Source organism: Platalea leucorodia (genome assembly GCF_965183815.1).
Source record: "Platalea leucorodia genome assembly, chromosome: 1".
NCBI classification, from domain to species: domain Eukaryota; kingdom Metazoa; phylum Chordata; class Aves; order Pelecaniformes; family Threskiornithidae; genus Platalea; species Platalea leucorodia.
Window position 1 is genome coordinate 79,984,641 of NC_138823.1, and position 25,055 is coordinate 80,009,695.

A 25,055-nucleotide genomic window follows, 5' to 3' on the forward strand; every position below is an offset into this window, starting at 1 on the left:
ATTTGAAGCACGTCCTGAAGTTTTAGTCACACAAATTCAGTTGAGGGCAACCAAGCTTGTGCAGTAAAAAGCCCTGTGCCACAACTGTCAAACTCCTTCTACAAGACGACGCAAGAAGACAAATCTGTGATTCAGGTATAAAACCAGTAATTTTACAGTCAACTGGGCAGACAATTACACTCCCAAACAAGTAGACACCTTGAAATGGAGGCAAGCGAAAACGAGATCTCTTAGTTCAATGATATACAGACGTGAGTGCGTGTCTATGCAAACACGAAAGCTGTATCTTAAAAAAAGAAAAATAGAGCTTGTTTCATACATATTAACTCAGAATAGCATCTGTATGAGGGCAAACTAGTTTAAATCTTGGGACAGTATCTCATGACACTGTCACTTTGGTTTCTCACTCTGTGTTAGACAAGCATTCTGCTTGGGCCAGATGACAATTCAGATGTGACTTTCTAGTTGTACAAGTATGAAAATAAATAATGCCATTACAGATGCATTCTGGGTTCCATTTTGACATAAGATTCTATTTTTTTATGTTCTAATACTCACTTTTCCATTTGTTATGGCTGATTTTTAAATTGACGCTGTTGTCACTAAACCAAAACAGAGTTTCGGATCAGGTATTACAACATATTGCATATTCCTCTCGTATACTTCAGTAGGCACCTAAGCTTAGTAAGTCTGTGTGTGCGTGCCCTTGAGTTTGAAACATTTAAAAGCATTATTAGTATTGCACTTCTTCTCACATCTTATAAATCAAAATATTGGAAAGTTCTTTTGCTTTCGTTTCAGAATCAAGTGAAAAAGATAATCACCAAAATCAGACCATAAACAATGTAAATAGTTATATTTATCAGAGTTACCAGTCTGAAAATCCTATGAATAAAGATTAGGTTCCAGAAAAAAAAAAAAAAGACTTGCGATAAGCAATCCTATCAACCTGGAGGAACAAACAAATAGGATCGTGATTGCTTAGGTAAGATGATTCCCTTAACCTACAAAGCAATCTGCCTGTTACATCTGAGTTTCAAGTGCCTTTCTGCATCTATTTTACAGTCTTAAAAAAACATTATCAGTGCAGACCCTTGAGAAGAAAGGATGGTAAATCAGCTTTGGTTGTTGACTAATCAGATGAGCACAATTACTTACAACACCAATCAGTTCATTAGATTATTAGGTTCATCTCTTTCTGATCAGCTACTTAGAAATTTTAATACAGAGGATAAGAAGTCACAAAGCAGAAAACTCATTAGAATATTAGAAACTACAAAACATTACTCTGAGTGAAACAAGTTACAGCATAGCATAGAAAAGCAGAAGTCAAATGCTTTTCAACTGCATGTATACTGATACTCTCAGTGAACTGACTGCTATGGGTATTTCTCTGGCTGGAGTCTCTCTCCAAACCTGAGAGGCATCTTTCTCCTCTACCAAACTAAAAATCCTTAGAAATGATGTCTTATATCTCATTTTTCCCTGTTCCTAGTCTAGACTAGTTACCAGTCATTAGTTCTACCTTTTGTTTTACTGTCATCATCCACACGCTCTGTATTACCAGCACTTCCTTCACAATTTTCAGTTAGGCATCTCAAAATTCATTTATTATTTGCTCATGCTATTTCTTTCTAGTCACATAATTCATTATTATGATACTGTTCCTGTGAAATTGCGTTTTACTATTTCTAGAACAATCTCTCCTCTCAATTTTCTTATTTTTATGCTTTAACTCCATTAAAAACATCAAGGTATCTATGCTGCTTCCCCCTAATAACATCTCACAGTGTTATGATTTTTTAAGCTAAATACCTGTAAAAAAATCTCATTATCATAAATTGCCTAATTGTAAAAAGAAAAAATATAATGTGATGCATAATAAATTATAATTCTATGCTTTGGCTAAATGTGCCTTCAGCATAAGAAATAAATATGTATGTTCATGTCCTGTTTTCATGACAGTTAACCTGAAATTGCCAGAGTGTGTATCCTACCTCAGATTATGTCACTTCATCATATCTCCAAACGGCTTTATGTGCATACTGAGAGATGATGAAAGAACTGACCCTCTAGCGTGCCCTTCAGCCTAACGAGTCATTGTGCATCATTGCTGCTCGAAATAACCTGTAAAAAAAGAAGGGAATCACTCTACCACAACCCTACTTATCCCCACCTAGTCCATGCCATATCAAACGATGAACACTCTCTGCTACTAGCACTATTGTCAAGGCTCTCTACCCCTTTGGCTTATACCCCAGGGATGGTGTCTGACAACTCAGACCTTCTGCCGAAACAAACCTCTTACAAAACCCTACGCTGCCCCGTCTCAGTGCCCGACTCTGTTGTATGTCACAGTAATTGCTTAGGGGGCAGAGATTACTTATTGTCAGAGATTTCATTTTTCCCTTTCCATTTTAACACATGCCCTTTGAGTCAGTTAACTTGTTCCTGTTAAACTAAACACCAAATTCAAACTTCCCATTGGTGCCTCAAGATGCTCATGAAACTCTCATATGAATAGCAGGCTCTCTTCTTCCACTTTGTCATCTGCTTTGCCATTAAATATACTACTATGCTTGCCTTCAGATATTTTACCCTCCCATCTGCAAATGTATACATTTAGCATGTTACTGTATTTGCTTCATCCTGATTCTTCTTATAAATTGAACCAAAACACCTGTATGCAGGGAAAGAAGAGGACCCCCCCTCCAGTCCTTCCCCCCGCAAATGGACTTTGCAGGAGCTGTGTGTATCTGACCGAGTAAGGCTTCTGCAGAATCACTGTGTTCTTTATCTCATGATTACTTTTGGGCATCCTATTTCCATCAAGTCTCACCTTACATGGGTTCTTTGGGCCAAGGGACAGAGTGTATCTGTGTTCTAAAAACCCACGACTGACCAACAACAAAAAAAAGAGTAGGGGGAGAATTATGCAAACTAAACAATCTGACAAAGTTGAGAGCTATTTTCAAGTACAAAGTTACTGATGCTGTGGCAACCTTCAGCCCCAATCTCTCGATAATTATTCCTACGCTAAGGGATTTCTGCAGTTGTGATGATTCTTTAGGTGACAGATAAGCATTCCCTGAGTGACAGATATTCAGCACCGTCAGACTTGCTCCCGTGTGACCTGCTTTTCCAACACACCCAGCGTACACACCTCACCTCTAACACAGTGCTTTGACTGCAGTGGCGTTATGCCTGGGAAGAGTTTCATCCTTTGTATGCTTTGTGTGCCAGTCAGAGACTAAATTAGCAAAAAGATAATTACAGCTTCTAAAGGTGTCTTTTCTTTTATGAACAAACACTCATTCTAATTTTGTAATTATTATTTTACCATTTTCAGTTAATTGTCAGTTACTCAACAACCTAGCTTCCGCTGGTACAGTGCAAACACAATTCCCAGAATTACAGTAAAATTTCCTATATTAGGTATAAAAGAGTGCAAATTATTTAATACAACTTTAGGAAGCTCAGCGCTTATTCCCCAGCTCAGAGCTGATTTCCATTGCCAAATCTTGCTGAAATAAATATGCTAATACCGAATACTAGTGGATTTTTTTCTTCCTTCCTGAACAGGTGGCTCTGGTAAAATGACACTCCATCAAGATGATAACTGCATGAATCAAGTATCGCAATGTTCCAGTTCCTTGTGCTTGAGCTATCTTTCTGCCCAGAGCAGGAGGGATACAGAGGGCTCACGTGATCGTAACTGATAAACTACCTGTCTGTTTTGCGCGAGATGATTCATTTACGGACACTGCAGTGAGAAAGGCAGAATTACCCTGCAATTTCTTAATTATGATTAAAGTCATTCCTACCGCTTCTGAATTAGTTGGTTTACCTCATTTTTTACATACCTACCTACTCACCTGCCAGCTTTACATACCAGTGCCCACAGCCCCGGACCCCACTGCAGCTGAGCCCGGAGCCCTATCCCTGCCCCAGAGATGCTGCAGCAGTGCTGGTCCCCAGCCCTGTTTCTGGCTCGTTGCTTGGATTTCGTGCCTTGGCCTTGGACCTGGCTTCATCCCCTGCTGTCTCCTGATGCTCCCTGGAGCGCCAACAGGACCCACAGCTGTCCCCCAACTCTGCTCCCTGGCTAAGGCCATTGGTGAGGGCATCGCCTGTCCATGTCGCAGCCACCCTCAGCTTGCCAACCCTGGGGAGCAGCCCTGCTCCTGCTGCTCCCTGACACAACTCATTAGGTAGCTGACTGTCTCAAATCTGCTTATACTGGTGTTGATACACCTTCTCTTCCCACTCCTAAAGCCACTCAAAACTAAGCAGCACTTTTGGTTAAAGGTCTGTTATTCTGAATGTTAAGACCTGCATACTTAACTGGACTAGGTTGAAATTCATTGGCCTCTGCAAGTGCAAAGTATATGACCTCCATCTGAGATCCCCCGCATCTCAGTTCCTCAATAAACCAAAAGCCATAGCTATGTCATGTTTAAAATCAGCTCTTGTTATAGTTTTATGTATGCATACACAGGAGGGCCACATCAGTCCTGTATTGTCCTCTCCATCCTGTGGATTTTGTTCTGTGGGATGTTATGCCACTGAGGGCCCTACAGCACCCTCCCCTGCCATGTGGGATACAGGTATTGGAGGGGCCTCAGCTGAGGATCAACCTCTCCTCCTCCCCACACCGTAATCAGGATCAGATGACGGCTCAGGCTTTGCTGGGTACAAGCGCCTCTCCCTGTGTCCTTGGACGCCGGCAGCAGGTAAGCATCCCTCTGAGTGCAGCTCTGCAACAGACTTTTTGGCTGTATGAGACCACACCAGCGTTTAAATGAAGGGAAGAGCTGTACACCCGCACTCCAGAAACACAGGCTGGCACCGATGGATGCCACTGAACACACCAGGAACACGCAGGCAATGCACAGACTCTTCTGCTGGAGGAACCTTATGGAAAAGTTACTTGAATTTCATATGCAGTATTTATCCTGCACTAACTTTCTCTGGGGACACGTGGTCTACCCTGACAGTATTCACAGGGAGAGTTACTGAGACACGGCTATTCTGCAGTTCTTTGCTTTCTGCTCTTCCACTGTGTAGACAAGTTGCTAAGACAAAACTCTTGGTTACAACACCCAAGTTGTAACCCATACTCAGCCTCAATTTAATCTTTAAGCCTACTTTTCACCAACCATATCTGCACTCTTGCCTGATCATTTTACCTAAAATGTTGCCCTCAGCATCATGCTATTAAGCCATGCAACACCACTGTCACGAATGTCAGCCGCTCTCTCAGAATCTCCACGGAAAGCAGCACCCTGGCAGATGGAAACCACAAACCTCAGTGTTTACCCACACCTTTTGTGGCTGTGCCGGGCTGCTCCGACTGCTGCCTCCACCAGCCAGCAGTACTGCTGCGATGACTGCAGCCAAAGCCACTCAAATGCATGTAGCTGAATGCTGGAATTTCAATCTGCGCAGTGCAATCTTTTCTCAGAACATGCCTAATTACACTGAGCTGTTTAACATTTATAATTCAGAAGGCAAAATCTGATATAGTTGCATTTCCTATTTGCTATAGCCTCTTACAGTAAATGTCACAACATTCAGTATGCCTCCTTCCCCCTTTCCCCAATAAACTGCCTTAGACCACTTAGGTCTTCAATTTACACATTTATAACTCAAACCCCATTCAAAGAGTAGCACTACAACCTGCCCCAGAAGATTCAGGCAGCCTGTCATACTGTAAAGTTGCTTTAGAAATCTACCCCGTTAACTGAACGAAGCATGGCAGCCAAAAAAAACCTGCGGTGCCAGAGAAGTTGATTGCTACTATTAATACTCAGAAAGAACAGCAGTAACAAGCATAAACTCTGAAACTACTTCAAAGATCAAGTGCAACCAACTTTCTTTATTTAGCCCAATGAAGTCACTCAGAAAAAAACAAGAACGAGTTCTGCAAATATTTCAGTATACAAGTCCAGAGAACTCTAGAAAAATATGGAGGTATCAATGAGATCGAAAACTGACACCCAAATCTTCCAAAATCATATTAGTTAGGACAATGAATTAAGGAAAAATCCACTGAGTTTCCTACCTCTATTCCTTCAAAAATGCAATATTAATATTTTGCATAGAATTTTGGAATTTTATTTTTGAGGGGATTTAATTGATTTTAGAGACTTGCAAATGGCACTTTAGACACTGCGCATGTAATGGTCAATATTTTTCTCTGACTGCAATTTCATCTTGATGTAAAAAATTATGAACAGCAGCTTGTAACTGCAGTTCTGAGATAGTCTGTGCTCTTTTCATCATAAACGTGTTTGAAAAAGTGGTAGTTATTAACTGACAACCCCCCCAGCCTTTTTCTTCCAGAGAAATTGCTTCATCCATGTCTTTCTGATCTATTTTTTTTAATCCCACTTCTCTCTTTTCCATTGTCACGCTGTATTTTTGACTTCCACTGTGTGACAGCCACCAAAGAATGAAATTTAATTAAAAGAAAGATACGCATTGCTTATGGGATGAATAGAAGTTCATTCAACCAAGGCAATGCGCTGCCACACAAACAAGCTGAAAGTGTCCTTCCCCAAAGAGTGCATCACGCTGTCCACCCTCCCAAAGAGCAGAGCAGCCCACTCCACGGGCAGCCTGGCCCCGCTCCTCTGCCGTCAGCCAGGGGGGTCTCCCTTGGGGGCTCGGCAGCAGGACTCCTCTCTAGCTGGGCACTTAATGCCACGGAGTAGGCAGTTTTGCCATTGGATTCAAGTCGCAGATACTTCTGGTGTGTTTCGTAATGCCACTATAATACACAAAGAGTACACTTCAGCATTCATTTCCAGAGAGTTTTCAGTAACTCTACAGTCAGTTTCATTAAAATTAAGCTTTCTAGAGTGATCCCACTGCATTTATGCAATGATATTTATGCAAAGAGCAACAAGCAGATCTCCCTTTACTGTATGTCTGAAAGGAATTCTTACTTTGAGAATTAAATACCACTTAAATACCTTGTGTTCAAACTGTCTGCTTAGTGTTTCAAGTTGTGGTGATTACTTAATTCTGCAGTGTGTAGAACAGAGTCTATTTAAATAAACATCTTATTACATATGTCCAATGTCATAGCTACGCATTTCAATTTAAAATCCCATCAAAATACCACTTACTAATTCACAGAACTTTATTTACTTCATAAACTATTCTATGATTTAAAATTAGTCCTAACAAAAATTAAGAGAAACCAAATGAACACTCATGAGCCTACACTACTGTAATTAAAAAAAGATGTTTCAAATACAAATCTTTCTCTAGCTGTTTGTCTGATGTTTGAAAGTAATTATACTTGCAATTGCTAATCAGTTCATCATTATGAATTATAAAATACTTTACAGAACAGTACAGTTAGAAAGTCAAGCACTGAAAACTTAAGTAATACCCAAACTAAGCTGGCCTCTGCAATGTCCTTCACCCCCTTTTACAGAATGACCGTGATATGTTGTCTGCAATGTCACTTTTCACCTCCATAGGACTCATGCCGCATCCACTGTACTGGACGGACCTATTTGATGTGAATCAGAATTACACTGTAGAAGGGGTTGTTTTCTGTTAACCTGCTCATCTCTGTCAGCAAGTACTCCGTGACCAATCCAAGGGAAGAGAAATAAAGCCCCTGAGAAAGGAAAGGAGCTAAGGGAATTTCGTTCTCTTCCAGATTTTGTTTCAGAGCTTGCAGTTTCTGTATTCCTCATTTTCTGGGGGACTTGACTTGAAACTCTGGAGTCACTCACAGAATCTCAGAAATGCTGGTTGGAAGGAATGTGTGGGAAGTCATCCAAGCCCAGCCTGCTGCCTGAGGAAGGACTATCATCAACGCAAGACAAGGTCAGTGGTTTTGTTACAGAGCCTTGAAGACATCAAAGGATGGACATCCCACCACTTGCCTGTTCCAGTGTTGCACTACCTTCCAGGTGAAGCACAATGACCAATTTGAACCTTCCAGGCTGAAACTTGTGACCTCTTCCCTGCACCCTCTCCAGTTTCTGAACATCTCTGTTGAACTGGGTGGGCCCAAAGCTGGACACAGTATTGCAGATGGGGCCACACCAGTACTGAGTAAAGGGGGGAAATCTTCTATGGACCTGCTGGCCAGAGATGTACCCCAGTCTGCCTTATTCATGGTGAGAACACATTGGTGGTTCATATTCATTTTGGTGTCCCCTATAAACCCCAGTTCGTTTTCAAAAGGGGTGCTGCTCAGCCAGAGGGTTTCCAGCCTGTACTGATAAAACACTTAATAAAGTGATGGTATATTGCATCAGTGTTTCCCATTCATCCACGTGGCCAGACACTTTATCAATAGAAGGCAATCGCACTCATTAAGCACGATTTGTCACTGCTAAATCCCTGCTGACTGCTCCTCCTTCAAATGGTTGGAAATGGATTCCAAAAACTCATGCTCCATGGTTTTTCCAGGGTTTGAGGTAATGGTGGTCCCCAGACTGTCCTTTTTGTTCTCCTCAAAGACAAATAAATTTTTAGCCTTTCTCTAGTCCTCAGACACCTCCCCCAGACACCAGCATGATAGGTGCCTCACAACCGTATCGACCAGCTTCTCTTGCAGTACCCTTGGGTAAATCCCATCCAGTTTCATGGATCTGAATGTATGTATTTTCTCCAAATAGTCCTTAACCCGTTGCTTGCCCATTGCTGGCTTCTCCTTCTCCTTCCTAAAACATGCTGAAATGCACAGGAGTCTAGGAGCAGGATTTGCCTGGTAAGACTGAGGCACAGAAGGTGTTGAGTTCTTCAGTCTTTTCCCTTTTGTCCATCACTAATTTGTCCTCCCCATGCATCAATGGACTTACATTCCCCTCAAATTCTTTCTGCTTTCAGGATACATATGCCTGTAAAATCCCCTGCTGTGACCCTTTATGTCCCTAGTTAGCTCCAGCTGGGCTTTGATCTTCCTCATTTCATCTCCAAGTGCAGAACCAAGACTTTCCATACTCCTTTGTTGTTCTGGTTTCCACTCCTTGGTCTCTTTTTGTGTTTCAAGAAGCTTTCTGCTTACCCAAGTGAGCCTTCTGCCATAATTTCCAGTTTTCCTGTACAACAGGGTGGTTTGTTCCCAAGTTCCCACGGAGTTGTTTTTTTTTTTTTTTCTAAATTCAGTGAGCACTCTTCTCGTATGAAGCAGCTACAGAGAGGCTTCAAAATCCATTGAATTTGTGACTGCTATGGATACCCTGGTGCTGCTGGCAGGAAGAATGATCAAAGCATAGGCAGGTATGGTTAACGACCGAAGTTAAAATGGAAAGTATGCCACTACAGTTGAGAATAACAATCTGTCCAGGCCCACGGGAGGTTTATACCAAATGCAATAGTTTGTACTGCTGGCTGAACGTGCTGATGTGAAGCTGCTGCAGGTATACCTACCCAGTGCTGCAAGTTAGCCTTCCAGTCCTACTGCCAACATCATTCCTGTTTCTTGCCTGGGTATCAAGGACTGACAACAGTAGCATTGCTTTGAGCGAGACAGTAGCAGGAATTGTGCTGAGGCCTCTAAATTCATTTCAGACAAACTATGAAAACAGCAGAGCAAACTCCAAACTGGCATCTGCTGGAAACCGTTCTGTCTCCCACTGCAGAGTTTGAGCATGAACAAACATTTATTATTGATAAGATAGGGGAATCATTTATATTTTACTGAACACATGAACTTCACAAAATAAACAGCACAAGGACAGACCTCCAACTGAGAGGAATAAGTGTGAAATGAATAATTAAGCAGGAAAGGAATGAATAAGCTTAGATGCCTGCCAAGAGTCACATTCCTAAAACTGCTGCATGTCTGCACCAAGGAAAACTCCAGTTATTCAAATGTCATTGTAAACACAATCGCCTCCTTTCTTTCTTTTTTCCTTCTTTCTTTCCTTCTCTTTCTTTCTTTCTCTCTCTCTCTCTCTCTTTCTCTCTTTCTCTTCTTTTTCCCTTCTTTCTCCTGCTTAAAGGAAGAAAGAAAGAAAGAAGGAAAGAAAGAGAAAGAAAGAAAGAGGTACTATTGGTATTATTGGAAACCAAGAAGAAAACTGGTGGATTGTTTCACTATTACCCTCACAATACATTTCTGCACTTGATTTAAGAATGGGAGCCATTAGGTTAGCTTGGCTTATAAGGAGCAATGGAAGTCAATTACTTTTACTGTGTGGCAGCTACCTCTAAGGTTTTTGATAGATGAAGGACAGTACATGACAGTTATTAAAGTATTAAAAATATTCCAGTTCTCACATATTTGTTTTTACCTATTATGTCTGATAGTACAAGATGTGGTTTGCATTAACATCCCCCAAACTCTCTGTGTACTAACTACTAAATAATTTGAGTACCCTTGTACAAAGTAAGATATATTTACTTTGCTAAAGCATGATCAATTAAAGTTCTCACATACTCGGAGGAGAGGAAACAATAATCGTATCTAGGGACTACACCACTTTTACTTTGTAAATTCTAAATCTTTAGAGTTTACAATATAAAGATAATTTACAATAATGATCTACCCAAGCCCTTGAAGAATGGCTGACTATATAACACATACACTAGCAATAAAACATAATGATAGGGCTCATGCTATGAAAAACTAACATTTGTTTACATAAATTAGCCCCTATTTAGTAATTACACTGTATGTCTGCAATAAGGTCAAGCAAAATATAACCCTGGCAGCAGCAATACTGCATCTATTATAGTCTAGACAGAGATATGTCGGAGAATTATGGAGGATAATTAATCAGTTAATGCTTTCCATGTGTTTCATGATATGTGGAGCCACGTTTCTAGAATAAAATGTTTGTGCTAATGAAGTCACTTTCTACTTTCTCAAAAGAAATGCTACCAACTGCTGTTATTCAGTCCAGAGACAGTACCAAAAAAAGAAAGCATATAGTGATATAAACACATACAAACCCCCACACAGAAGCACACACATCTTTCTTCCTGGGTTATTACCAAGTAACGATATATTTTCATTCTAGATAATAATCATATCAAAGTATTTAAAGTACTTATAGGTTTGGAGGAGCAAATGGTAAAACAAACTGACCATTTACGGAAGGCCATCTATGTACACACAAACGTGACACAGAGGAGTAGCATGCATCTACACAACCAGCACTTAATTCGGGTGCTTAGTTAAGCAAGCCACCTAAAACAAGCCACAAATTGCTTTTATAATCAGAGGAAGGTGATTGATTTCCCTGAACTCCTCCCAGGTGGAGATGCTGCCCACATAACTTTGGGTACCTCAGTTTTCTTGATTAAAACTCAAACAGAAAAACTCTCAATGAAAAAAAAATACATACTGAGAAATCTGGGATTATTTCAGTACCCAAAGACTTTTTTAGTCCACTTTTCTACCATCTAACTGAAGGCAAAACCAAAATTACCAGTCCTCTCAAAAGCAAAGCCAAAACAAAACCAAAAAAGCAAACACATTATTCCTGCAAAAACAATTAAAAATTCCCACATCGTTCCTGTAAATCGTGCAAAATTTCAGTTCAGAAAAATGCATCACTCGTGAGTCTCCCTTTCCCCCATTCCAGCACTGGTGATCCCAGCGGCAGCCACACTCCAGCTGATTTTGCTCGTGGATCCTCTGCCTGTGTGTGGATTAGTTACTGAGCTCTTGTCCTCAGTAACCTCTGCAACCCGGTGACAGGGAAGGGTGACACGATTGTGCCAAGGAGTGGGCTAAGGAGGACTACGCTCTTTTCAAGACAGATGATGTCTAGCATAGAAGACATCACCGTAGTTACATCACCATCCTGAGTGTGAAGTCAATAAACCTGCATCTTCCTTTGTAAATTTGTCCCAGCAGTTGATCATTCCTTTCTGCACAGCAAATAATTCATACAAACTCGTAAATGTTTGTTTCTGCCACTTGGTCATGCTGTAGGTGAATGTAAACAGAGTAATTTGTCTCTGCTCTGCCCCCTTTATCACATGGGCTGTAAGAAGGATGACTTCCCACCCCCACCCAGTTTGTTAAGTAAATATGAGATCTCCCTTGTTTCTGTGGGGCTACAAAGCCCAGGCAGCCTTAGGTCTACCCATGGACTGCGAGTGCTCACTAGAGCAGCCTGGAGTGCAACCAGGCTGCGAACACCAGCAGCTGACTGTAACACGAGTAACTACCAAACCTACAGATGACAGTGCATATTTTCTCATGTTTGCATAGATTAGAAGACACTCCTTCTTAGCACGAAGTCTGGCAATCAAAGGCAGCAGGTGTCAATCAAAATCAATCAATTTGACCAGTCTACTGAAAAAGGTCCTCAACACAAATTTATTATATAAGAAGAACCCAGGGAATTAAATTAATACTTTGATGCAAATAAAGTATTCTTATTTTGTCATTTATTATGTATTTTTACTTCATTAGTGGATTAAAAAAAACACCCACATTTGTATATGCACAATACCTACATTGTGCCCCTTTATGACTATCTCTTTTGAAACACTTCCCAAGTATTGTACTTTCGTGCATAGTAAATCAGATATAAAGATGGATGAATGACAGCAGGGAAAGAGGAGGAGGCATATCACAATTCTACTGTCCTTCAAGAGAAAACACTGAAGCTGTAACCAACTAACTATAATAAATGAGTACCTGACAAAAAGAAATGAGCTGTGAAAGTAAAAAAGCTACACTAGAATGAATACTTCAGAAGTACTTTGTCACAGAAACCCCCTGTATGTAGTGTGCGATCGTAGCTAAAAATACTATCAGGCAGATGTTAAATGTTTTTATACAGTACATGCAGATGCAGTTAAAATACAGGATTATTATTATTTTTTTAAAAAATAGAATGTGTTCATTCTTTCCAAAGGAAACTTTCTCAACAGTAATACAGAACTTGAAATAAAATATGAAGCTAATTTAGGGAAAGCAATAGGAAAAAACCCTAAAGCCCACAAACCTCTAATACCTTTGTTTAACTCTTTTAAAGGGGAAGTCTTCCACCCTGCCTGCCATATTAGACAGCAACTTAGCACAGACTTTGCTGGCAGAAGACAGGAAAATCCTCTCGGCCTGTCCTGTTCTGTTGTTGCCTCTCCGAGGCAGTGCCTGCAAGGCTGTGTGCCTATCAGGGAGCTATAGCTGGAAATCAGCACTGCCTTGCACCCTGCCCTAGCTTGGAACCCTCTCACTCCATGTGTCTGTGTTAGCTTTCATCATGTCCAGAGAAATAGTCAAATGGGATTAAACTGAGGAAACTGAATTAGTGACAGGCATCACATGCTTTTTACTTCATTCTTTATAAAAGTCTCAATTCACCCCCAAATTAACTGTCCACTTTCTAATCCTCTTAGAAAGGGGGAAATCCATTTGATTGCAAGTAATGGACTTCATCTTTCTCAAAGTGTTCTTACTAGATTGTCCTCTCAAGGAAAAGTCTTACAAAGTGCCAGAACTCCTCTATGGAGATGTGCAGTGACAGTAAGAACACAAGCTCAACACTCACAGGGCAAAGTTTCACAAAAGATGACATCCAGAAATGATCTGCTGCTTTTCAGTCTTCAGCTCAGACATCGTGAGTGGACTGTAAGCGAAGCAGGCTTGGCAGCCTGCAGCCTATTTCATCACACCCACCAACAGCCGTATTTTTATTTATTTACTTACTTCATCAGGAGGCTTCCCAGGAAAATATTTCCAAAACAGATAAAAGTAACGAAGTTTGTAAGCGTGGTTAGTGGGGACTGCAGGTGTTAGGGCTTCAGTGCTAAGGGTATTACTGGAGAGCATTTCTCATGAGCTCTCGGTAGCTCACCAACTTGCAGAAATGTGGAATGCCATCAAAGCCTTCTCGCAGCAGAAGACTTGAGCACTGGCTCAACTTGAGCTGCTGGCATTAATTACTCTTGTGCTTGAAGCGAGACAGTTCACATGCCCAAAACATTCTGAAAAGGGGTGATAAAATGTTTACGCTGTGATGTTGGCTGGCTTATCCAGAAGGATGAAGCAAGCTCAGCATACTTCAAAGATATCTCTACTGAAAATCCTCAGACCGAGCAAAGAGACCAAATGATCTTCTCACTCCTAGGGGAAGTTTCTTCAGATTTGAAGCAGTGTATCACAAGGTAATGAGGGAAAGCTGCACAAGTACGCCCTGCCTTTTCTTCACTATGCAGGGCCGTGGGTTTTCACATGTTCCTTTTTCGTATTGCCTAGTAATGCAAACAGTTTTAAGTGGAGAAAATCTAGTTAATATACAAATCAAGCGATTAGCAGCAAAGAACCTCAACCTTACCAAATATTATTTTAGTATCTGTGGTGGAATTGAGTGGGCATACAAACTCTGGATGACTGTGTTTCTCATTTTCCTCAGGTAAATCAAACATCGTCCTCTATCATCACTCACCATGACCATGAGTGGTGCTACAGAATTGTCACAATCGATTCTTCTCTCATGCTGAGACAAATAATATTTTCTGTGGAGCCAGACTATACCAGATTTTCAGAGTACCCATTTGAAAAGCATCATCCAGGATTTTGGATAGTCAGCAAAGCAACAACAGAGGTACACCCTGGTTCCCACTGACACCTGTGGCCCTCGTGATTCTTTCCAATGGGCCCAGACAGTTGAGGCAGAATTGGCTCCATCTCTCCAGCTTCCCATGCAGTGACCACATGGACACGCTGACATGTTCTAAAATACATGTGGTGCCACACAAGCTCTGGGACTTTTCCCAAAAAGAAAATAGCTGTGCCACTGTGATATTCAGCTTTGCAGCTGGCCAGTGAGGAGGCGGCCTGTTGTAGTCAGCTGGGCTTGGAGTCAGCCCAAATCAAGCCGCAGGTCACCAAGATTCAGATCATACTTTATTACAGTGTCTGCCAAGCTAACACTCACTATTGCATAAACGAAAACTGCTCTGAAATGAAAAAATCCCAGAGAATCTAAGCCCTTTCACAAAACAAACAATTTCACTTTCTTCAGAGCATTCACATCCACATGGCTTAAATCTCTGACAGAAGGAAATGTAAATTAACACTATCTAACCATGCAAATATGAGCGGACATTTAATTTTCACATTAGGCACTGGTTAACAGCAGGCATTCAACCTGAAAGGAATTAAAACCACCAAAAGCTGGGAAAATAGTCAGTGATTCAAAACATACTTGAGATATTCAACACATCCCTAATCCAAGGCTAAGGTAGACCTTAGCCATAAGCCATTCAGCCTAAGAGGCAGCAGTTGATAGTTGATATACTAAGAATATAGTAAGATGAAAGCAAAGGTACTGAGGCACATTCATTCCTTTCATATGTGTGTGTATAATTTCCAGCAACAGTAAATTAGTAAATTACAGGAAGAACACACTCCTGCCATAGCAACAAGTAAATATTTATAACTGTATGACACCCAGTTAAGTTGGTGGTTTTTTTCCCCAAAAAACCCACATATATTCATGTTAAAGAGAATAGAAGATCCTAGTTGAGGAATAGGAACTAAATTCAGGTTGATTAGTCTGTAGAAGAGGAGGCTGAGGGGAGACCTTATTGCTCTCTACAACTACCTGGAAGGAGGCTGTAGCGAGGTGGGGGTCGGTCTCTTCTCCCAAGTAGCAAGAGATAGGACAAGAGCAAACGGCCTCAAGCTGCGCCAGGGGAAGTTTAGGTTGGATATTAGGAAAAATGTCTTCACCGAAAGGGTGGTCAGGCACTGGAACAGGCTGCCCAGGGAAGTGGTTGAGTCCCCATCCCTGGAGGTATTTAAAAGAAGGGTAGATGTGGTGCTTAGGGACATGGTTTAGTGGTGGGCTTGGCAGTGCTAGGTTAACAGTTGGACTCGATGATCTTAAGGGTCTTTTCCAACCTTAACGATTCTATGATTCTATGAAATTTCAGCTAGGTCCTGAATTAGCAGACTTTGACATATAGGTCCAATATTTCTAATTTGTATCCAAACATGAAGCCCCACTGAAATATGAATGAGTTTCCTTGTTTGCCCAGGGATCACTTAAATAATATTTTGAAGCTGGATGTTGATAGATCACTTTTTGGCTATCTCGGTGCAAAATCAATACATTGGGAGTTCCTTCTGCATTTGAAGGCAGATTTAGGCAGAGCAGCCCAGCATGTCTTATGAGATAAAATGATGGAGGAAGGAGGTACGCCACCAAAGCCTGTTACATGTTTTGAAGTATAGGAGAGCAGAAAGTGTCTGGGATTATACTGTACTATTTTTCAGACTAAAGGAGAATACGAAAGGCATTCTATAACATCAGTTTAAAAGCAAAATTTCTGGTTGAGATTTTGCTCAACTTGAGCCCAGAATGAACTTCCAGAGCTATGTGGAATTTGTAGCATCAATTTGATAGGTTGAAGTAATGCTTTTATCAGACATGCTGAAAAAGCATTAAACTTCAGAGTGCTATTTGAATACCACTGCTATAATTAATACAGTATGACCTTGTATAAACCTTATAAATTTGTTCATGAATATGCAAAGTGGAAGTAACTGCACTGTGAAGAAAAGTGGGGTGCTTAAGTATCTGACACAGCTACACATTTAATTCTGTTGGTACTTTTCCCTCGAGTATCTTCTGAATAAAAATATTACAGCAGCAATCAGAGGACACTGATGTATTCATATTAAAATCTCCCCCTCGAATCTTAACATTAGATTTTTATTTCAGCTACATTTCTGAACGACTGCAGCATTCAGTAATGAACAATCTTTCTCGTATCTTGCAGAAATTTGCCTCCAAAACTTCATGCTTAACTGGGATGCAATCATTGTGGCCTCTTATGATTAGTTTGTGACTTTTTTCTAGACTGGACCTTTCAGTTTCTTGAAAAGGTAAAATATATTCTCCACAGCAGACTGACTCTTATTCATTTCATGTGATTTTTCCCATTTTGGTTTGTTATTGGAAGACCAGGAATATGGCCGTGAACATTTACACATGAGCTAGTGAAAGTTTTAGGCCTTTTTAAAAATACATTTTGCATAGTTCATGCCCATGAAAGCAGCCTGTCTGAAAGTTTTGAATTGGGGTGCCTGAAATTTGACACTTAAATTCATCGACAACATCAAAACTACATCAAAAATGATTTTCAGAGCTGGTGAAGTCAGTGATAGTCTAGAAATACTCAAAGCCTCTAAAACCCAGGCTCTTATATAGACACCTACTCAAAGATTAAAATGCCTGCCATTAGGTAAATGGAAGTTGGAGTTTACTCCTTTCTATCTTGTTTTAAAAGACAAGAAACAGCAGTTCAGCTCATTTTCCCTCCTGTGAACTATGTTCCAGTATGATACTCTGGGAGGCATTAGCAAGCTTATTAAAGACAGTTTTTCAAAATTCATTGTGTAGAAGTCATACAGAACTTCTGAGCTAATATATTTAAAAGTAAGCAATATGCCATTCAGCTTTAACTTGGAAAGACAAGATGTAGAAGTTGTGATCAGGATACCTTCATTTATATTAAAATGGAAATTATCTGGTAGTCATTCATACCGTACATGTCAGGAATCCTTCTCGATTTCTTCAAAATAATGGAGAATTGACATTAGCCCCTCAGTTCCTCCACAGCTTGTTGTTGCTAGGACCCAGGAGCATAAATGATATAATTTTAATAAGAATTCAAGTTTTAAGGGATTGAACTTCACAGAACCAGACATTAAAACTAAGCTTTTCCTTAGCTTCTTGACACGGCTTTCCTCTGCACTTACTTCCAACTCCAGGTCCTAGAGAAATTCCCAAGCTGAAGAGAGCTGTCAGGAGAGCGTGTGTTTGTTTGACAATGGACTCACCAGTATAGCCAGTATAACCCTGGAGTTTAGGAACTCTCTAACTTGATTCAACATCCTAGTTGTGGCCAAATGAGGTTTAACACATGATGTGCAACTCTGTAGACTATGTAGAATATACCATGTGTTTCACCACAATACATTCATATAATGTAGCCAGATAACTGGCATCAAATCTGCTGATCTGATGGTCCTTGGATGTTAATTACACCAGCTTTGTAATTTTAATAGCTCAAAATTTATTAAGAAGACAAGAACTGTGGTGATTACCTCTTTCTCGAGGATAAGACTGGATGTGAAGGGGCTTAGAGGAGGAAAAATGGTGGGTTTGGATTTGCACAGCTTCTTCCCTACAAGTGGAGAACCCTGCCTCAGTATCCCCCTAGGTAGTTGTCTCTCTCCCATGACTCTTGCTTGCTGGAACCATCTGTAGTAAAAGTTCCTCCCTTGAGTAGGCTGCCAGTGGAAATACACAATTAATATGAGTTTTGTCCTAACTTTGGATTCTGCCAGGCTTCTTAATGAAGCGTGGGCTTTCTTGTTATCTGATGCACAAGATTGCAAGGTCAGCCTGAGAAGAGCTCCTGCGCTCTAGAAAAAGCAAGGGAGATACTGAGATGGGCTGGCAAGTCCAACATCTCTGTATCCACTACAGCATACACAGTGACAGACAAAATGCGACTGTTCTCCTGATAGGAGGAGAATCATAAAATCAGCAGCAAGGTCCTGGTCCTACTGTAAGAAGCCAGCTCCATTTATATGTAACTGAAGATATTCAGAGCTTGCACCAGTCAGTAAAGACAGAAACATATTTCAGCTTCAATAATCAGCTCTTTTATATCTATATGTATATACACATATACACACATATACACATGCACATATGTACATGTATGTTTAGTGTCTTAAGAAACATGTTTCATATATACATGTAAAAGAATGTTTCTTCATATATACGTATATTTTTAAGAAACTAAACAGATCATGGATATACAGTCTGTGCTATTTATTTTATGCTGCTCCCACCTTTTCTTTTGTCAGTATGCAGCAGAGCGTTATATTCAAAACAGATTATAGAAGTTCCTAATAGGAATCAATAGACTTTAGATGCTTAGAAGAGAACTGGAGCAGAAATAAGACCATGGGATAAATGCAATAGCTGTAAATGTCTGTGAAACAGATCATTCATCCACTAAACAGTTAAAAACTTGATATTCAGGCTTCACAGTTAACATAAATTGTTTTAACAAGGTAATTTGTTCCTTCCCAAAGTTGATCTATCCACAAAATACTGCTGGGTCAGTTACGTTCAATTCATGTTTTAAAACCACTTCTCCCCTTTGCTCTTCTACTCTGAGAGCTGGCTACATATTTTTTCAGTTGAAAAATAATTCATGGTATTTTGTGAAAGGTTTGACAAGTATGAAAGTATAAAGTATGAAAATCTGAAAGGTATGGGGCTTTATAAACAAAACATTCTTGAGTTACTCTCCCATACAATTTCTCATCAACTAATGGGGTGGGAAGATACATATTTTAATAGATCTTTGATTTTTACAATTGCCCCTGCACCTTCACTGTGTGATGAAAAATTAAATAGAACATGGAAGAAAGAAAACCACAACATTTTATGATTTTGAACCTAAAACATGATTGGAATCTTAAAGCAGTAAATTCTTAAAATTCCTTAAAGTCCTCAGATGAGATTCTATTAACTTAAATTAACAGAAAAAAACAAGGCTCCAGACTGTATATCAGGACAAAAACTCTTGAAAAGATTTTGTCTGGGATTTTTTCAGATATTTTTTGGATGGACATCTAGTTTGGTAATAATTAAGCTTGACACTTCAGGCTAAGACAACGTTGTACAATGTGTCTCCTCTTGATTTCTAAATTTCAGATTAGGGATTGTAAACCCCCTTATAAATAATTGGGATTCAAAATTCAGTTTTCACTTGACTTCCCCTAATAAGTCTAAATGAATCAGAAACTATAAACCAAAGATACAGTATTTCCCTAACACAAATAAAACAGTCACAGCTGAAATCCAAAAGGAAAAAAGTCAAACTTTCACAGAGCTTAATGAGGTAAGGTACTAGTATCTCAGTGGGGAGGCAACTAAATTGGGTGATTACTCCAACATGTCACGCTGAGGTCTGGCAATTTATGAAAGATGAATATTAAGAATAAATGTATAAGTCATAACGCAGTATTTAGAGCTTTGAATTATCTAAAGCATTTCAAAGTATGCAAGTTACGTGAAATTAATTCGTACAATATTGTATTAAAGCTCCCCCCCCCAAATCACAAAAGTATGCAAAGTGCAGTTTGTAAATAACCTTTCAGGAAAGAAGAAAATAACAGGAAAAGAAGGTCCAATTTTGCTGCTGTTTTTCATATGATTTCACACTGATTTCAGATGGATTACTGTGTGACTGGAATTGCAGTACTGGTCCCACATAGCATGATTTTAAATGTATTAAGAACTCGCTTAAGAATGATACTGAATAAACAGAAAAGAGTACTAAAAATTGTAGTTAATAAGCGACTTCTAAATTGAAAAAGCATGAGAAACTCTGATCAAGAAACTGAGAAAAGGGAAGATAAGCAGAAAGCATAATAATTCATATACTGTAGTGAGAAACACAAAACAAAGATCTGACTATTCCTACATAATGGCCAGTGTAAACTATTTGTTAGCATTGTATATGGGATGGATTGTATTACAGCACCTATCAGACATTATTTAAAGCTTTCAACGGTGAATGCATCAAAAAGCCAAAGGCACAGAAGACTGAAAAAAAAAAGAAGCCTCCTGGTATATCTGTTAGCATTAAACCTTACGTAATACAACCCGATGTCTCTAAAACCTGTCAACATTAGAGATTTAGAAATATTTGTCAAGTATTCTGAAGACCACTACTTTTCCTACGATACTGCGTACTGTCACTGATAATCCTGAGGCAACTGACACTGACCGGTGTCCCTTCAAAACAACTTCAAAATAACTCAAACAAAAAGAGAAAAAGAAAATGGCGGAGGACAACCAAACCAGAGTCTTAGAAGAACTCTCCCATGGAAGATGGCAATGGACTTTCCATTTACCAGGTAAGCACAGCAATGTCTCATCCAGCAATGCCGTTACACCTTCTTGCTTTTCATTACCTTCCCGTCCAGTAAGATCTTGAAATGGAAATACAAGGCTTGTAACTAGTCACACCTGGAGAGTGTGAGAGCTGATCAGTTCCTTGGGGGTGGCGGGTATTTGAGGAACGCTAGGTAAGGTTCTACCTGCACAGAGCATGCGCTACTCCAATCGCCTCCAGTAAAACACAGAGCTTTCTAATCTTTTCTTTCTGACAGTCACTGTTTCCTCCATCCTACAGCCCCGTTATCTTAGCTGAATACAACACAAGAATCCAGTCACCATTTCAGAGGTCAATTTACACTTTTCTTTCTTGCATAAACTCAAACTTTACATTTTGATGAGAGAGAGATATTTTCAACAGCGACTGGGGAAAGGTAAACAAGAAAGCTCCCGCTGGTGTGAAGCAAAAGTTCAACCCTCTCCAAATGTTCTGCCTCTGCCAAAGAGCATCCATACAGACTAAGTGAGGTGAAATTATCTAAAGAAGATGGATGAAGGCCAAATAAATATCTGAAGCAGTTAGAGAGGAGAGAAGGATGCATCTGGGAAATAAGGAGGGTTTGAGATCAGAAAGATATTAAAAAGCCATACTATGGTTGAAGGGCCTGGATTTAGAAGGAAGACCAACCTGCTCAGGACAGCCATTCGAATTATTACAGCTACCTGGGAAGGATTCAAGAGTTATAGTATGCACAGTCTTTTGCAGGCAGATATGAGCTTATTTTGCACGAGCTGACCAGAAGCCATTCTGCTATGACAGCGTACCATCAAGCACTTGGTAGTAAGCCTTGCTGCAAAGCAGTGTGTATTAGATCAGGCAACGTACCATTCTCATGTGGCCACATGTCCTCAGGCTGCCCCAGAGTGCAGGCTACAGTAAGCTCACATCAGTTTGCAAATGGGCGTGCACATACACTCATGAAAAAAAAAAAAAGAAAGAAAGATTTCAAGACCAACGTGCAACGAATCCATCAACTATGAGGTAGGATGAATTGAGGTTTGCAGGATCAGGGATGGACATCAGTCCCTGAGAAGCAGCTGGGAAACATTAACAGGAAGATAGAGCTTATGGTGTGGGGAGACCAACACTGAACATGCCCTTTCAGGTAAGGGGCACCGTGAAGCCCCAAATTAATAACGGACACTTCTTTCAGCGGCAGCTTTTTAACTGAGACAGATTAAACATCGGAAGTGTGAAAAGCGTAACACGGTACACGTCTTCATGCAATGACTTCTGTCACAATGATTTGACCAACTTTTTTTCTAGTGATTTGAACGTAATGCAACACAATTATACTACCAAACTCTTTTCAAAGTCAATACAACTAGGATAGAAATACCTAGCTTCAGTCACATATCCCAACATAGCGGGTATTCACATATACATACTTGCATTTAAGTCCAATATAAGTATATTTGCAATATGGAAGTTATTACTTTCTATATTTCATTCTCTTCTGATTACATATAAACTGTCAATAATTATCACTTTTTCCCTTAAACTTTTCAGATATTACTTCTGAAAGGGAGACATTTCATTTGATGAAACAGCACAAAGAGAAAATGGTGCTTGCTACAGATATGTAAAAAATACTGCTATTTTACTTTGCCTCCTAATCAATATTTTTTTTATTTCGCTCTTTGATGGATATCTGCTTTCAATGCAGCATACAACATAGATTGTATTACTGATACATGCTGATCACCTAACAATTTTTCTGTGATGTATGCAAAAATATTAACTAACTGATTTTCACGTCTCTCAGACAGATTACAGAATCTCCAATATACAAGGAGAAAAAAAAAAAAAAACCAATGCTTAAAAGAACTTGCCTAATACGTTGAAGTATTTCAACAAAATTATATGGATTAGAATTCAGAAATTGCTATGACTCAACCCTTTTGTAAGGCTTCGTCAGAACTGAAACTCTTCTTACTCATCCTATTTTCATTCTCACATCTACAGTGATTTTTAGGAATGGACAGATCATGTTGCACATATTCATATACATGCACCTTGGTGTGGCATGTACAAGTTTGGCATACAATTATAAATATAAATAAATACCATACTTGTTAAGGATCTGTTTAAGTATTCCAGTTGCACAATGTTAAATTGGTTAGTCTCTTATTGAAATCCATTTCTCATCTTTGCAGAGCAGAAAAAATCTACTCTATGTATTTATCATAACTCCAGCAATGGCATCTGGAACCCGTAAGGCATGTTACTTTTTTGAGCATCTTCATTACTTTTTGTGCTGATTAAATTGGGTGTAATGGTGAGAACATATTGACTTCACTTAAGCACCTGGGGAAATGGGACAAATCTACAAGGAGAAAAACATCTGTAATATACAAGCTTGGATGAGAAGATTGGTCAAAGCTGCTAAGAAAAGAAAAATGGAAAACCCACAGCAGCACTTCTAGAGATTGTTTTTTGAATGGCCTGAAGCTTGTTTTCTAATTAATTTCCAGCTTTAAGTTTACAGCACTGAAAGTCACTGTCTTTGCTGACACACAAACCAATTATTTACCTAACAGATGCCTAAGAATGAGAAATAACAATTCAAGCCAAAGCAAGAGGATTAAGGCAAAGCAAATGTTTTGCAGTACTGACCTTAGGCACCCAGTGGCATTGCGCAGCACCTGTGATGAATGGAGTTGTATTTTATGATCATCCTGGAGCGGAGAGTTTTCCCATCCAGAGTGAGGGATGATCACCGCATTGGTCAACACTGCGAGGGCATCCTGGATGATTGGCATTTTCAGTGCATCACAGGAGGACAGATTCCAGAGAACTCCTACAAAAAAGGCAAATGACTAATAATTAACACTTCTGCAAAAAAAATTGAATAGCTTTCCTTTTTAAAAAAAACCACCAAAACATTTCACAGCATTGATGTGCTTCATAAAGCTGTTTCTGTCAAGAAAAAAAAAAGACTACATTGTAAATGGGGCTGAACAAAACCTGCAGACTTTTAAAGTGGGAATACAGCTTTGAATACACAACAAGTAGTTACAGCAACACTGAAAATTCCTCAAAGCTAAGCCTAAAAACTGAGCAGCTGGTTATGATCTAGGCCCATTTAGGCTGTGAACCACATATGGAATGACAGAGCATTATATGTATTTTTTAGGGCCCGGACTTCAGATTTCTGCCTTCTAAATAATATTAATAAAAACCAATAGTAGAAAATAGGTTCTGATTTACACTAAGACTATCACCGTTGATAGATACGCACTGAGACAACAAATCCCCAACTCTTTCTGTCATCTTCAGTGTAATGAAAGAGAATGTACTGTCTAGGCTAGTTGGCACTACAAGCACAAAGACTTCCTTCACAACCTGATACAGTAGCATGGTATTAACCTGGCCTTCAACAAGCCATTTTTTATTTTGTAAATATTTTACTATATGAAGTTACAGAATACTAGTGTTTTTTCACAGAAACAACAAGCTTAATGCTGCAACTCACAAGGAGATCTACTGGAATTTAAAAAAACCCCTTCTGTTAAAATTCATAATGTGCCAAAGAAAAGGAAGAGCAATCAAGAGCTTCTGAGCACAGCCGCAAGGATCAGGGCCACTGCAGATGTGCCACACAGAAAGCAGGCAAGAAATTGTTGGGGGCAAAAAAGACTCTGCTTTTCATTCCCTCGTATATATTTGCTGGAAAAGCACATTTGATTTTTGTGCTGTGCCAAGAGCCTGCTGCTGCTGGGCAGCTACTCCTGTGGGGGGAAGCTGTAGGGCAATATGTTGCTCTGCAGAAGTGGTGGTCTTTATTTTTGCCCTATGTCCTGCCTCTTCCTCCCTCTCCTCTTGCCAACATATGTCCGATTCTCTAGAGTCCAACCTTACTCCTTCTTACTCTCCTTCCTGTAGTGACGGCAGCCTGGCCCCACATCTAACCTTGAGGGGGAAAATTCAGTTTTGCCTTTATGGCTATCAAGTCTTGAACCAACACAGAGAAAGGTTATCATCATCGTAGACACGAGGTTACAAATATGAACATTACACTATCAAAAGCCAAAGCCAGTGGTGGTGGGAGGAAACTGCTAAAGACCTTATGAATGTAGATGCAGACATTTATAAATACAAGCAGCAAGAACACCGCTTGC

At 39.8% G+C, this 25,055-nt stretch overlaps 1 protein-coding gene across 1 annotated transcript in view; it reads right to left on the reverse strand.

Moving 5' to 3' along the window:
• The window catches only part of CTNND2 (catenin delta 2), a gene marked incomplete at both ends in the record, with an annotated part of 558,729 nt that overhangs the window by 117,679 nt on the left and 415,995 nt on the right, over positions 1–25,055 (reverse strand). Inside the window, one exon of the mRNA XM_082315082.1 lies at positions 23,551–23,734. Within this exon, the coding sequence (XP_082171208.1) occupies positions 23,551–23,734 (184 nt within the window). The remainder of the gene's footprint in view (positions 1–23,550; positions 23,735–25,055) is intronic.